Raw genomic sequence first — 13705 nt, 5'->3', positions numbered from 1 at the left:
TAAGATAAAACTTTTTACCATTACAAATATGATAAATTTTTTAATTTTTTTCAAGTCTCCATAACTATCTTCAGAATTTGTATTGTTTTTCTGAATTCTTAATATAGTATACTTCAACTTCTTTTCTATCTTACTGTAAAATTAAATTGCTAGTCTCTTTATTTTAAAAGAAGTAATTTACTTTTATCAATTATTCTTTTTAACTTTTCTTGCCAAGAGTAAAAAAAATAGAATCAACTTTTCTTTGAAAGAATTTTATTTTCAATATGCTTATCAATACTATAGTTAAAAGGTTTATAAATAGTTTTTAATAATTTAGTCAAATAAAGTTTTCAAGATTTCGGTCACAAAGAAGATTTTATGTGATTTTAAAAATTTGAATTTAATAAATCATAATTTCTACATTTATTTGTAGATATTTTTATTTTTCTTATAAAGTATTTTAAAGTCATGATTCTTTTATAAAATTCTTCTATATATTCCCATATTTTTTTATTATTTAAATTGCTTTTATTTTCAAAACTTCAACTAATTTGGTTCTAGGATATACTTTATTCTTTAAAATGATAATTATTATTATTTTACTAAATATTTTGCCCTTCAAAAGTGTAATATAAAAATTCTTCTTCTAGAATTCTTTGAAAAAACATATATAAATTGTAGAAAATCATTTATAATGATTCTTTTAAAAAATTAACACATTAATAATAAACAAAAATTTATTTAAAAAAATAATTAAAAGTTATTGTAAATTCTACTAGCCAAAATCTGAATATAAATAATGGAAAAATTAACATTAAAATAAGAAAAAATAATAAACAACAATTTATTTACATATTTTTATGAAAAAAACGGTCCTACCAAAATTTAAAAACTACCGTTAATAATTAAAAAAGATAACTTTTTTTTCTGTGAGATTACAATCCTTAAAAACAACATCTTCTTCTTTAGTTAGAAGAACACTTCTTTCCTGAGTTAAACATTTTTCAAGATCTTTTAATCTTTCATTAGCAGCAACAAAATCTTTTTTTCTTTTTTTTCTTATACTTTTATGAGTTGACTTATCACGAGAAAGATACTTTTCAGCATTTACTATTGCTCTTTGTACATTTATATCAACTTCCATTTGTAATATCCTATCAACTTCATTTTTTCCTTCATTTGTCAAATTCTTAAGAATGTCATTTGATATTTTAAATGTTGTACCAACACGTCTATTTATTTTAGGCTCAGGTTCTCCTGGCATTAATGTTTTATATATTTCTTTGGGAAGTTCTCCAGTAAGTTCTGCTTCCTGAATACATATTTCTTTTAATTCATCTAACTTTTTTATTAATTGAATTACAAGATTTTCTTTCTCTGTTTTATATTTTTTATATTGCAATAGATTATTTTCCCTTTTAAGTGACATTTCTGATGAAAGTGAAGATATAACAGAACATACAGAATCCCTATATTTATTATTTTTATTAAGAAAAGCAGAATATTGTCCAGAAGTTTGGGTAAAAAAAGTATCATATTTCTTAATAAATAAACTTTTATCACTTGTACCAATATATGTTAAAGATTTTGAACATTCATTTAAAAAATCTTGGTGTTTATTGACAATTTCAATCCATAATAATTTACATGCAGTATTATTATTAGTGGCAAAAGAATATTTATAACCATCGACATCAATAATTAACCATTCCCTTTTCATTTGGAAATTTTGTACATCTTTCCACGGAATTTCTTTTTTTATTTTTAATAATGCATCATCCGTCACTAAAAATATTCCCTTTTCACATAAGCCTAACAAACAATTCATATTCATTTTATCTTTAACTTTATAAAATCTTCCAACAAAAGCCCAACTTTGTTGCATTAATTTTATTAATTCAAAAAATATATCACCCTTACTTCTTGATATACATTCTTTATAACATTTTTCTACTTCATTATTAAATATATCTTCTGTAACATTGTAATATTTTAATATTCTATGATTCCATTGTAAAGATCTTAACATAATGATAAAAAGTTTTTCATTGACATAAGGACCCTCCAATAAATGAAGGAGGTAGGCAAAAGAATGAGCACATAAATTAATATTTGGTAATGGTAACATTCCCGATAATAATTGATTTTTAGCTTCTAAAAATAATAAATACAACAAATTTGGAGATGTAATATTTGAAAATAAATTTGTAGGAATTCTTTTTAGAGCATATTGTAATGTATACAATTTACTTTTATCATTGATACCCTGACATTTACAAGAAATGTCATATAATTTAGTTGTACTATCCAAGAATTGGTATTGATCACTAAAATAAAAATGTAGTAATATAGTTTTGTTATAATATATATTTAAACAATAATTTTAAATTAAATACTAAATAAAATAAAAATGGGGTTAGTAAAAATTTATTAACTTACTCATCATCAACAACAGCTATACCAAAATATTTTCTTTCACCCTCAGACATCTCAATACCATCAGATGCTATTGTAAAAATTTCTTCTGTTGTCGTTTTATTTGTTATAAGAAATTCTAATTTTGATCCATTGGCATAACATATCTCGGCAATTTCTTTAACCATGACTTTTATAATATAAAAAATATTGTAGAGTTAGATATTATTATTATTTTTATTAATTTAAAATATTAGTATGTTTAAAATAACAGTTGGGGGTAGGTTCTTTTTAAGAAAAGATGATGATTCAAATGATGAATTCGTTCTAAAATTAATACTGTTATTTCAAGTTAATATAACAAAATATAACATATATAGTTATGATGTAGTATAATAAAATATAGTGAAAGTCTTCTGTTCTTTTGAAGTACTGAAGGCCAAACATATAAAAAAAGCCATTAATTTTAGCGCGTCTATATTAAATTATCTTGTGGCGATTATTAGTTGGAAGTATATATACTAATGGATATTTGATAAAGATTGGTAGCTATGTATCCAGAGACATAAATTTTATTGAAATCATAGATACTCTTATTTATTTTATATTTTTATTTTACTATTGATCTAAATATATACTAAAAGGGAATCACAATAATGGAAGATAATATAAATGCTGATAGAATATTGCGGTTACGAGGTTATCCTTATTCTGCTACAGAAACTGATTTTATAAAATTTTTTGAACGTATGTTTATATATATATATATTAATCTATCAATATTTATAACACTATCATTTTTTTAGCTCTTAAAATTGTGAATGTTATTTTTCCTATAACAAGTGGTAAACGTCCACAGGGAGAATGTTATGTAGTATTTGAAAATAAAGATGATGCTGAAAAAGGATTGCTAAAACATAAAAATACAATAGGACATCGATATATTGAAATATTCAAGACAGATGAAGTTGAAGTAAAAAATATGGAAAGTAATAATAAAGCATATGAGGAACAATTAAATCGTGGAAGGTATTTATTGAATGAAATGAAGAATTGCGTAAAACTTCGTGGTCTACCATTTTCAGTGACAAAAGGTGATGTAAAAAACTTTTTTAAAGGTAGGTAGGATTTCTAAGCGTATTATAACAAATGAAATAGTATTATATTTAGTTTTTTTTTTTATCGTTCTAAATAAAAAGCATTAGGTTGTCGTAAATTTTTGTATATTTATGTTTAAACTTATACATATATATATTCATATATATTCTCTTTCCTCTAGGTTTAAAAGTGCTTGAAATAATTTTTGAAAAAGATCCAAGAAAAGGAGGTAGATTGACAGGTGAGGGTATGGTATCTTTTGCCACGAGTGATGATGTCACTGCAGCACTTAACAGAGACAGACAAAATATAGGAAGCAGGTAGGGGGATTAAATATTATAATTTTCTACATTTCAAATTATTAGTGTTTATTTTATTTATAATTTATTTAATAATTCTTTGAATTTAGATATATTGAAGTATTTAGAGGTGATTTTAATCAATTTATACGTATGAAAGAGGGAAAAAGTACGCCTCAATTTACACCCCCTTTACGATCTGGTCAAGGAAGTTTTTTTAATACAAATAATGATTATGGATCATTTTATAGTAAGACATCATTTTTTTATTCACCATACTGTCCAGGGGGCAGTGGTGGTCCATCATTTTTTCATGGACCTTATGATAGGATGACTGGAAGACCAGGTCATATAAAAAATCAAACATTTTCACCACAAAATTCTAGTGGTTTTTGTCCACAATTTCGATACTCAAATGATAATTCTTTCTTTAACAATTCTTATTGTACGAATATTAATTCATCAAATAATTTTGAAGATGGATATCATCATCAGGATATCCCTGGAAAATTGATGAATAAAAATAAACTTCAGTTAAGGGGTATACCATTTAGTGTTAATGTTAAGCATCTTCAAGAATTTTTTAAACCTATTCATATTGAATCTATTAGTATGGGTTATCATGAAAACGGGAAATTAACAGGTGATTGTATTGTAGAGTTTGAAGATAGTGATTCAGCACTAGAAGGGATGAAAAAAAATGGTTTACATATGGGTACAAGGTATATTGAAATTTTTAATCATGAAAATGCTAGGTTGACAAAAGGTGCTAAATATGAAATAATTTATAGTGATAAAAATTTATCTAAAAATGGTTCAAATGTTAAAACGAAACGTGAATCTAGTAATGAAGAAGCAAATGAATCGTTGTGTACTCCGGTGAAAAGATTAATTTCAAAATTACCAAACAATAAAAAAAGAAAATATCCAACAGAAATTGAAAGTCGCGAAATGCCCCCGTTTTATAACAAACCACCGTGTAATAATTTTTATGGACAATCGATTTCATATGGATACTACCATAAGTCTCCAGAATATTTTTTTGATAGCCACAAACGTACAAAGTATTTCTAAATGTTAACAAATGACAATTATTAAAATTATATTATAAAGGTATCTCTTTTTAAGTTAAAAAAAAAGTAAAAGAAAAAAAAAATAAAATTTACAAATGTGAATGTTAAAGCAAATACAATTATATTTACAAATAAATATTTTTTTAAATCTTGTGTTCCATAAATAGTTGTCTTGTTTTTTCGATTTCATTATTATTTTCGACAAAATACAACATATCTGAGAGACAATTTTCAATATCTTGTTCGAATACACGTTCACTCATTGGTTTGACATCTTTGGGTGGTGGATGAATAAAGTTAGGTCCGAAGTTGCATGTTATTTTTGCATTTTCAAATATTGATACTGCAGGAAAGTAAAAATCTTCATAGATATCATGAAAAGCAGTTCCACATGATTGACCATTTAAGAAAAATTCTATTCTACTTCCTTTAATAATTGGTCGTTCTTTTTTTAACGTCTCTGATTCTGTAAAATTTAGGAAAAATATATTTGATTTATGATTGACAACTGTATAACTTGTTTTAGCAGATTGTGGTAATCTACTTCCAATATTTTCTGGTTCATCAAAATATATTGCACAACCTAAAACATCTCCCTCCTTGAAATCTCTGCTAGCATATTTTTTACCTCTTGATTTATGAAATGCTGTACCATGATTAGACCTCCATGAATATGAATATTGTGTATATCCTACAGGAGCTTGTATAATTGCATCTTTTGTAGCCCAACCAATTCTAATATGTGTGCCAGGTGGTTGTGAATCAAAATTTATCTCATAATACCATTTACCTTTTGATACTGAATGTGTTGCTTTAGCCATACAATAACCTTCACACTCTATATTAGCTACTGTTAAGTTATCATTTGTTAATAAAAGTTGCGGAGCATGATCAGAAGCTGATAGTGTCACTTTAGATATATCAGCTAAACGATAGACAAATGTTGGAATACGAAGAGAAGTATTTGTTACTAATGTATTTGTATACATTTCATGATCTGGAAATGCTATATCTTTTACAGCTAAATAATATCGGTTTCCTTCTTTATTAAGAGGATAATCTATTGTTGAATCTTCACTTCCATTTTTGTCAAATCCACTTTCACCAGATAATTTTGCTTTCTTACCTACTACTTTTTTATCATCAGCAGCACGTTTTCTGGATCCTCTCGTTTGCCTAGTAGTCACTTGATCAGAATCTTTATTATCAATATTTTCTTTTGATAAACTTCCAGGTTTTCTACCAGGATTTTTTAAACCTTCCATTAAAGGTCCAATTTTTTCAAGATCACTTTCAACTAAAGCATAATGATTTGCATCTTGAGAAATAAAAAGATTATTCTCTTTAAGTAATGTTCTTTTTAATGTATGATGCCAAGTATTTTTAGCTCTTTTTTTTTCACCTGACAAATTTTCCCAATTTCTAGAAAAATATGGTATTATAACAGTATCAACATCAAAGAAAAATCTTTCATCATATCTTCCAGTTTCTACTCTTTTATTATAAGTTATATTAGCCATTGCCATAACACACATATGAATAAATGTAACAGTTTTACCAATCCATGTCTCTTTTTTTGTTGGAGAACAATCTTTACAATGGAAAGTATAGGACACCATAAATGGAAGTCCGTAACTAAATTATAAAAAAAAAGTAAATTAACAATAAATGATAAACTTACAAATCTTTTAAATCTTTAAAACATTTAGTATGAAACCATTTTTTACATCCAATACAATGTATTTCTAAAGAACCTAATTCTCTTTTTCCATTACTAAAAGAAAAAAATAAATAAATAAAGTAATTGTTAATAGTTATATTTAAAAAAGATAATTCTTATTTTTTTTTATAACATACCAATAACAAACTTTATCTGTAACTTCTGTATTAATATTTTCATTGTTACCTTCCATAATTAAAATTATGTAGTAAAAATAGATACAATGAGTATAAGTTAATACATGAGAATTGCTTTTAATATAATTTAAATCGATGTCTTTCCAATTTCCTATTGAGACATGGCATTTTGTTTTTGTAAAAACACAGATATAATTAACAAATGACTTAATTTATTATAATAATACATTATGAAATAATGTCTAAAAAACTAATAATTAAAAAGACATTTATTTCAAATATTATTTACTTTTTTTTTCTACTTATAAATTTATTGTTAAAATATTATTAATTTTTATATATTTTAAATTCTAATACAAATTAAATATTTATATATTTAATGTATATTTTAAGTATTCAAAGTATAAATGATATATGAATAGAATTTATTTAATATAAAATAAAATATAATTTATGTATTAAAACAATTTATTATCATATATACATAAATTATACATTACTTATTTATTCATAATTAATTAGCTGTATTTTTATTAAATATAAAAGAATAAAATATTGAAATAAAAAAGTATGCGTAAAGTGAACATTTGTTTTTAAAAAATTCAATTATTCTTTATAATTAATTTCGTGCTTCCATATTTATTCTCTTTCATTTTTCTATAAAAGGTAAACTTTTCGTGACAACTGTCTCAGCTAACAGTAGTAATTGTATTAAAATCCAATTTTCTTGAATAATATTTCAGCAAAGTTTTCTTAAGAACCAATAATATATAAATATTATGACATTTTTTCTAACAGAGTTTTTGTTTCTAGCTTAAAAATTAATTTTTCTAAAACGTTTACATCACAAATAGTTTTCCCAATTCTTCTTTACTTTTAAGCTAAACTTCACTTCAGAATCACTTGAAAAAACTATTTTATTGCCGATACCATTTTTTTTCCGCTACAGTACTCATATAAAAATGTAATTTTTTCTGAAATAATAATTGCATCTTTTGTTATTAACACAATTTGTTAAATTAAAAAAATTTATTAAATATTAAAAAAAAAGTTTTTAAAACTTGTTTAGATTTACATAAAAATTTAAAAAAAAATTAATCATCGAGTAATCCAATTTCTTTTAAAACATCGTAGTTGATTTTTTTTGATAATTTTTTTTCTTGTATAACCATTTGCATGGCTTCCGTTGCTGTATCAGCTTCTATTTTAGCCTTCTTTTTAGGTGGTTTCCTTTTTTTCTTCTCAGTTTTTTCCTCATCACCTTTTTCCTCCATTTCTCTTTTTAACTTTGCTCGCCTCTCCATTTCCTCTAGATGATGAGAATTTGCCTTTAACCACAACTTCTCTTTTAATGCTCGTTCTTTAGGAGATAAAATATATTTTTCTATTTCATCATCATCTATATCACTAAGTGTATCCTCCTCCTCATTTTCGTTTTCATACTCATCTTCATTCCACTCTTGTTGAGATATTTCTTCATCAATATTAGATCTTGAAGGTATTCTCCCAACACCCATCTGTTCAAGGGTGGGCCAATTTTGTGCATAAGTATTGTCATCATCAGTTATTTCACTTTTTGATGGTTTTTCATATTCAGATTTAGATTCTTTAAAAACATAATCAACTATTTCTTCTCCAATTAATGATTTAGCAATAGCTGTATCTTCTCCTAAACCTACTACATTACCAGAAAGTTCTTTTGCCCATTTACTCTTTCTGAATTTTTCTATTCTTTTTTTTTCAAGTGCTGTTTCTAGTTCTCTTTCAACAGCATTAAGTTCAGGTTTGATATTCATAATAAATTCTTCCTCTTTTGTTCTCAATTCCTCTAGTTCTTGTTTAACTTTCTTTTGGAAAGCTGGAGGGTCTTCACATTCAGAAAGATTAACATTACTAAATTGTTCTATTGTAAGCATACTTGAGGGTGTATTGGAAAATTCCTCTAAACGTTTTCTGACAACTGATTCACTAACATGAACAACGCGAACAACATCAGAAACAGAACGATTAAAATTATAAGATCTTGCTGCTAACAATAATGCAGCACCACATAAGCCAGTTGGCCTTCTTCCCGTATCAATCCAATCCATCTTCATACGCTGGACAATTCTTGTAGCTAGTGAAACAACTTCTTTTTGTTTATCACCAAATTCAAGAAGAACAGCAAATCTAAGTACATAAAGACATGGGTCAGTAACAGGTAGATTAATTTTAAGAGATCTAGCAACAAAATTTAATGTACGTCCTAAGTCAAAAACGTTAACTTGTGTAACATCAGAAAAATCTAATAATAAATGTGCAGTATTTTGAAGTCTACAAGCCATATATAAACAAGCAGCCACAACATGTGATCTCACTCTTCCTCTGGTAAAATTTCTATTAACACACATTTTATAAAAATTATATGCCATATCTCCTTGCATTTGATTGATACGTAATTGTGATGCAATTTCATCAATAATTTTTTTTCCTCTAAGATAAGTTTGTTCTCTGGATTCTTGTCCACCAAGTCCAGGAATACCACTTAATGAATTTGGTTGTGCGCGATCTCTTGATACAAATTGACCAACAAGTGAACTAATACCAGCTCTCTCTTCAAATTGAACATCTGAAACAACAATTGACTCCTCCAAAACAGTTCCACAGTTCATACAAGTTGTATCACCACGCGATGTATCTTCATCAATTTCTGATGATCCACAATGATGGCATGTACGAACCATTATAACAACTTATTGATGAAAGATAATTAACTATAAAAGAAAAATATTAAAATATTTTACGAAAAATGCATAAGGTATTCGAACCAGGGTCTATAATTGTTATAAGTATGTCATCCTATGATCTGACACAGAAGAAACCGTGCCTCCCATTAAAAAATTTAACATACCTTAAAGTTTATAAATTTGTTGTATTGCTATTAAAATATTATTAATTAGATTTAGATTATTTTCATGCAATTGTTGTATTATAAAAATAAAAATTGACTTGGTTATGTAAATAGGAAATACAAATAAATTGACTAAATTCCAAATATTTATGGATACTCGTGTTAAGAGAAGAGTGTGATAATAAGTTCAATGTTTAAAAGTTGACGATAACCCTAGTATAAAAAGCCAACTTTTTTTATTTGTGTTAATATATATAATCATCTTTTGATTATATATATTAATAATCAATTTTTTATTTCATTAAGAAAATAAAATAAAATTTTTATCAATCATAAAAATTATTAAATTTTTATTATAATAAGTAACGAAAATTTTAGCTTAAATAGATGACAATTTTTATATATATATGTGATAAGTTTTAATAATTAATAGTTAAAAACTTTTAATAAAAATTATAGTTATATTTTTAAATTCATTTTTACTTTTTGAAATTAACGGGATACATTATTAATTGTGAACGGTAGTACAAAATGAAAAAAAAATAGATAAACAAAAAGGTATATCCAATATACAATCTGAACCATGTATTTATTTTAAAAATTGACATTGAAAGATTTAAGTCCATTCTTTTGAAGTTATAACTATTTTCAATATTTGACTTTGGTGGTGGTTTTATTATTAATGTAGCAAGGCAATCTAATTTATCTTTGTCTTCTTTTTTATTATTCAATAATATATTTTTTTGTTTCACAATATTGTAAATTTTTTTTTTACTTTCTTTCTTTGATAAACTTAAACTTTTTATTTTACTTTGAGAAATATTTTGCCCAATATCTTTTTTATAATTTTTTTTAATTAAAAAATATTTATTTTTGTACTTTACATAAGTAAGTTTTCTCTTATTATTATTATTATCTTGTGAGACCTTCTCTATTTCTTTCTTTTCATTTTTATTAAACTCGGCAACAAGATTATCATTCACTTTATCATTTGTATTATTACTAATTTTAGCTACAGTGTTAAAGTCTACAGCCTCCCAAGCGCCTGGACGTAAATGATATTTCATAGTTAAAGAACAAAAAGCGACAAAGAAGATAGTGTATTCTAGAATACTAAATATTTTATAAGTGTGTGGATTTTTGCATTTTTGATAAATGCAATATTTATTCAAAAGAATTTTACATTTATTTAAAATATACATAATTTTGTTTTAATGTAACACAATGACATTTAACTTTTCATTTCAAAAAGTTATTATTTTTTTTTTATTATTAATTATTTGCTATTTTGTATATGATATTAATGGTGAAGATTTTATTAAAAATGATACAAATGAAGAGGTACATTTAGATGATAAAGAATTTTCAATATCTTTAAGAGATGCACTTGGTATTTTATCTGGCATTATTGTTTTAACACCACCAATTATTGTACTAATTGTTTTGTTAACATATCAACGGGACAGTATTAAAGTTGGAAAATTTAATAAATATAGTAAATTAAACACAGTTAATAGTGATGCAAAAAAACCTGAAAATGTTAATTGTTCTGTAACTTATTTACCTGATGAAGAAGTTTCAATTGAATTGTTAAAATTTTGATTTAATTTTTTTAAATAATTTACTTTTAAATTTATTTAAAAAGATTTATGTATATTTGTGTCAATTTGCATTTATGAGATTTTTGTATATCAATAAAAATTGTTTTTAATAATTATAAAATATTTTATAGATAAATCAAATTTTTCTTTTAATGTTGTGGAAAAATATTTTTTTTTTTTAATAATTATGTAAATAAAAATGTTATGAATATATTATTGGTTATGTAAATGTTGTTGTAATTTTATAAAAAATATTTTATTTCAAAACACGATTATTACATTATATATTTATGTTTAGCATTTTTAATATCTAAATACTATGAAAGTGGAATAGATTTTTTCTAAATTAAAATTAAACATGAATTAAAAATATTAAGAAAATAAATTAATTTAATTAAGACGTTATGAAAATGTATTATTAATTAAAAAATAAGAAAGCAGAAAATAAGTTTTATAATAATATTTGAATTTTTTATTTTTAAAAGGGATATAAAAATTTTTTTATTTATAATTAAAGTATTAAAATTTTTTTTTTTTAAATTATTAAAAATGCTATATTAAATTTATAATGTATATTTAACAAAAAATTTTTATTAAATTATCAACATCAAATTATTTAAAATTTTTTAGACATTTTTAAGCATATAATGGTTAAAAATTATTTTAATATTTATCTTTTATCATTAAAATAATATCAAATATTTAACTGTAACATTATTATTGTTTAATTATTTAATTATAAGAATGTTTTATTTAGATCAAACAGTTTCACATATTTTTCATACAACTTTTATTTTAAACATAAATTTACACAAACAATGATAGACAAATTATTTGAAAAATGTTAATTCGTTCCAACTTTTATTTCTTTACATTATTTTAAAAATAAAAGTAATTTTTATATTTTTTATTATTTAATACTCCAATTAAATGGTAGTTAATATCATTTTTTGATAATGGTATGATACTAAATTATAATTAAGATATAAAAACAATTAATAAAAAAGACATTATTATCTTTGTTTTTATACACTGTAAATTTTTTTTTATTTTTAAAAAACAATGGTAAAGAAAAAGTTACCATACATTTGGTCACAGGGGTAAAATTTATCCAAAAATAGAATCAATCTTAAACATGTTTTCTGGTTGTTTTAAAAAGAAATTTGTTTTTAAAAAATTTTTCATAATAAATTATTATAATTTTTTTTTATCTCTTTTAGTAGAATAAACTTCACTTAAAATTTCCAATAAACTTTTAAAAGAGATATATTGATAAATATTCTCCCATGTCAATAATAATTTTCATTTTGATGTTTTGTCAAATTTAATAATATGATTTTTTAATAATTTCCAAATTTATTATCAACATTATAATAATATACATATTAATTTAAAAAAAGAAAATGATAAAATGCAAAATATTAAATTTTATCATTAATTACAACAGTAAAAAATATCATTAATTTATTTAATTGTGTTGATTTTTGTATTCATTTTTAAATAATGAGTGATAAGGATGAACAAATTGAAAAATGTCAGAAACTTTGTAAAGCATTATATATATTAAAAGAAAAATCGGATATTCTTAGTTATAAATGTAATAGATCATACTCAAAAAATTATGGGTAAGATTAGAATAAATCAAAAAATGGATTAATAATTGTTTTAGCGAAAATTTAGATTTGATAATTGAATTTGAAATACCTAATGAATTATCAATAGATTTTGATATTCCTTCTTTTATTAATAAGACATCAAAAAACTCAAACTTATCAATTTATAATGGTAATACTTCAACAGATAAGTCAAAGTCAACAATGACAGATTCATCATATTATTCATCTACCATGTGTACATCATTAAAATCACCTTTAGTTTCTTTTACTATTTATAATGGTCCAAAATGCAAAGAAAATTATAAGTACCAAGCTTTAGATACATACATTATTCCATCTGAAGATGAAAATGTTGAAATTGACATTTATCTTAAGTCATTCAGATATGATAAAATAAAAAAAGGGATTCTTGAAAAAATTACAATTGAAATTAATCCATATAAAATAACATTAAAAGATATTATTAGAATACTTCTTCCAAATAAGAAAATTACAAATGTTATTCATGATGGTGTATCATTTATTAGAAAAGATTTTGATTATCTTAAAGGTTTCAAGGAAGAAAGATGGATATTATGTTGTGTCTATCAATTAGACATGCCGATAGCCAAAATTTATGGATTGACAATTAAAAAAGATTTTAAAATGAGTTTTATTATAAATGATGTATTAAGATTTTAAATTAAAAGATAAGTTTTTTTAAATTGATAATTTTATAGTTTAAATTATGTAAAATAGAACTGAATTATATTTTTATAAAATTTAGTAAATGTTTAAAATTGATAAATTCTTTAAAATGTCTAACAATAAACTTTTAAAATAACTATAAAAATAAAAATGAATAAATAAAAGTACAAAACACTTTATCTTTTTT

At 23.4% G+C, this 13705-nt stretch overlaps 7 protein-coding genes across 7 annotated transcripts; 3 read left to right on the top strand and 4 right to left on the bottom strand.

Annotated features, from left to right (window-relative positions):
- Positions 1–880: 880 nt before the first annotated feature.
- Positions 881–2585, bottom strand: SRAE_1000112600 (FERM domain and Pleckstrin homology-like domain and FERM, C-terminal PH-like domain and Band 4.1 domain and Protein of unknown function DUF3338 family-containing protein; the record flags this gene model as incomplete). The annotated part of the gene is made up of 2 exons (XM_024648044.1): positions 881–2309; positions 2422–2585. The coding sequence occupies 2 exons, from the start codon at positions 2583–2585 to the stop codon at positions 881–883; spliced, it is 1593 nt and encodes a 530-aa protein (XP_024502061.1).
- Positions 2586–3053: 468 nt separating this feature from the next.
- Positions 3054–4868, top strand: SRAE_1000112500 (Glorund; the record flags this gene model as incomplete). The annotated part of the gene is made up of 5 exons (XM_024648043.1): positions 3054–3144; positions 3204–3515; positions 3677–3815; positions 3905–4044; positions 4081–4868. The coding sequence occupies 5 exons, from the start codon at positions 3054–3056 to the stop codon at positions 4866–4868; spliced, it is 1470 nt and encodes a 489-aa protein (XP_024502060.1).
- Positions 4869–5010: 142 nt separating this feature from the next.
- Positions 5011–6780, bottom strand: SRAE_1000112400 (Set1/Ash2 histone methyltransferase complex subunit ASH2; the record flags this gene model as incomplete). Its single annotated transcript, XM_024648042.1, has 4 exons — positions 5011–5450; positions 5496–6502; positions 6549–6641; positions 6725–6780. 4 exons carry the CDS (start codon positions 6778–6780, stop codon positions 5011–5013), a joined length of 1596 nt encoding a protein of 531 aa, XP_024502059.1.
- A 1038-nt stretch (positions 6781–7818) lies between these two features.
- SRAE_1000112300 (Transcription factor IIIB 90 kDa subunit) lies at positions 7819–9447 on the bottom strand (the record flags this gene model as incomplete). The annotated part of the gene is made up of 1 exon (XM_024648040.1): positions 7819–9447. One exon carries the CDS (start codon positions 9445–9447, stop codon positions 7819–7821), a length of 1629 nt encoding a protein of 542 aa, XP_024502058.1.
- A 9-nt stretch (positions 9448–9456) lies between these two features.
- On the bottom strand, positions 9457–10681 carry SRAE_1000112200 (Hypothetical protein; the record flags this gene model as incomplete). The annotated part of the gene is made up of 3 exons (XM_024648039.1): positions 9457–9477; positions 9615–9641; positions 10499–10681. The coding sequence occupies 3 exons, from the start codon at positions 10679–10681 to the stop codon at positions 9457–9459; spliced, it is 231 nt and encodes a 76-aa protein (XP_024502057.1).
- A 257-nt stretch (positions 10682–10938) lies between these two features.
- Positions 10939–11216, top strand: SRAE_1000112100 (Hypothetical protein; the record flags this gene model as incomplete). The annotated part of the gene is made up of 2 exons (XM_024648038.1): positions 10939–10955; positions 10994–11216. The coding sequence occupies 2 exons, from the start codon at positions 10939–10941 to the stop codon at positions 11214–11216; spliced, it is 240 nt and encodes a 79-aa protein (XP_024502056.1).
- Positions 11217–12718: 1502 nt separating this feature from the next.
- Positions 12719–13512, top strand: SRAE_1000112000 (Hypothetical protein; the record flags this gene model as incomplete). Its single annotated transcript, XM_024648037.1, has 2 exons — positions 12719–12840; positions 12885–13512. The coding sequence occupies 2 exons, from the start codon at positions 12719–12721 to the stop codon at positions 13510–13512; spliced, it is 750 nt and encodes a 249-aa protein (XP_024502055.1).
- Positions 13513–13705: the final 193 nt, after the last annotated feature.

This window comes from Strongyloides ratti (genome assembly GCF_001040885.1).
Source record: "Strongyloides ratti genome assembly S_ratti_ED321, chromosome : 1".
Lineage (NCBI taxonomy): Eukaryota > Metazoa > Nematoda > Chromadorea > Rhabditida > Strongyloididae > Strongyloides > Strongyloides ratti.
The sequence above is the reverse complement of the archived record's forward strand: the minus strand, read 5'-3'. Positions and strand labels throughout refer to the sequence as shown.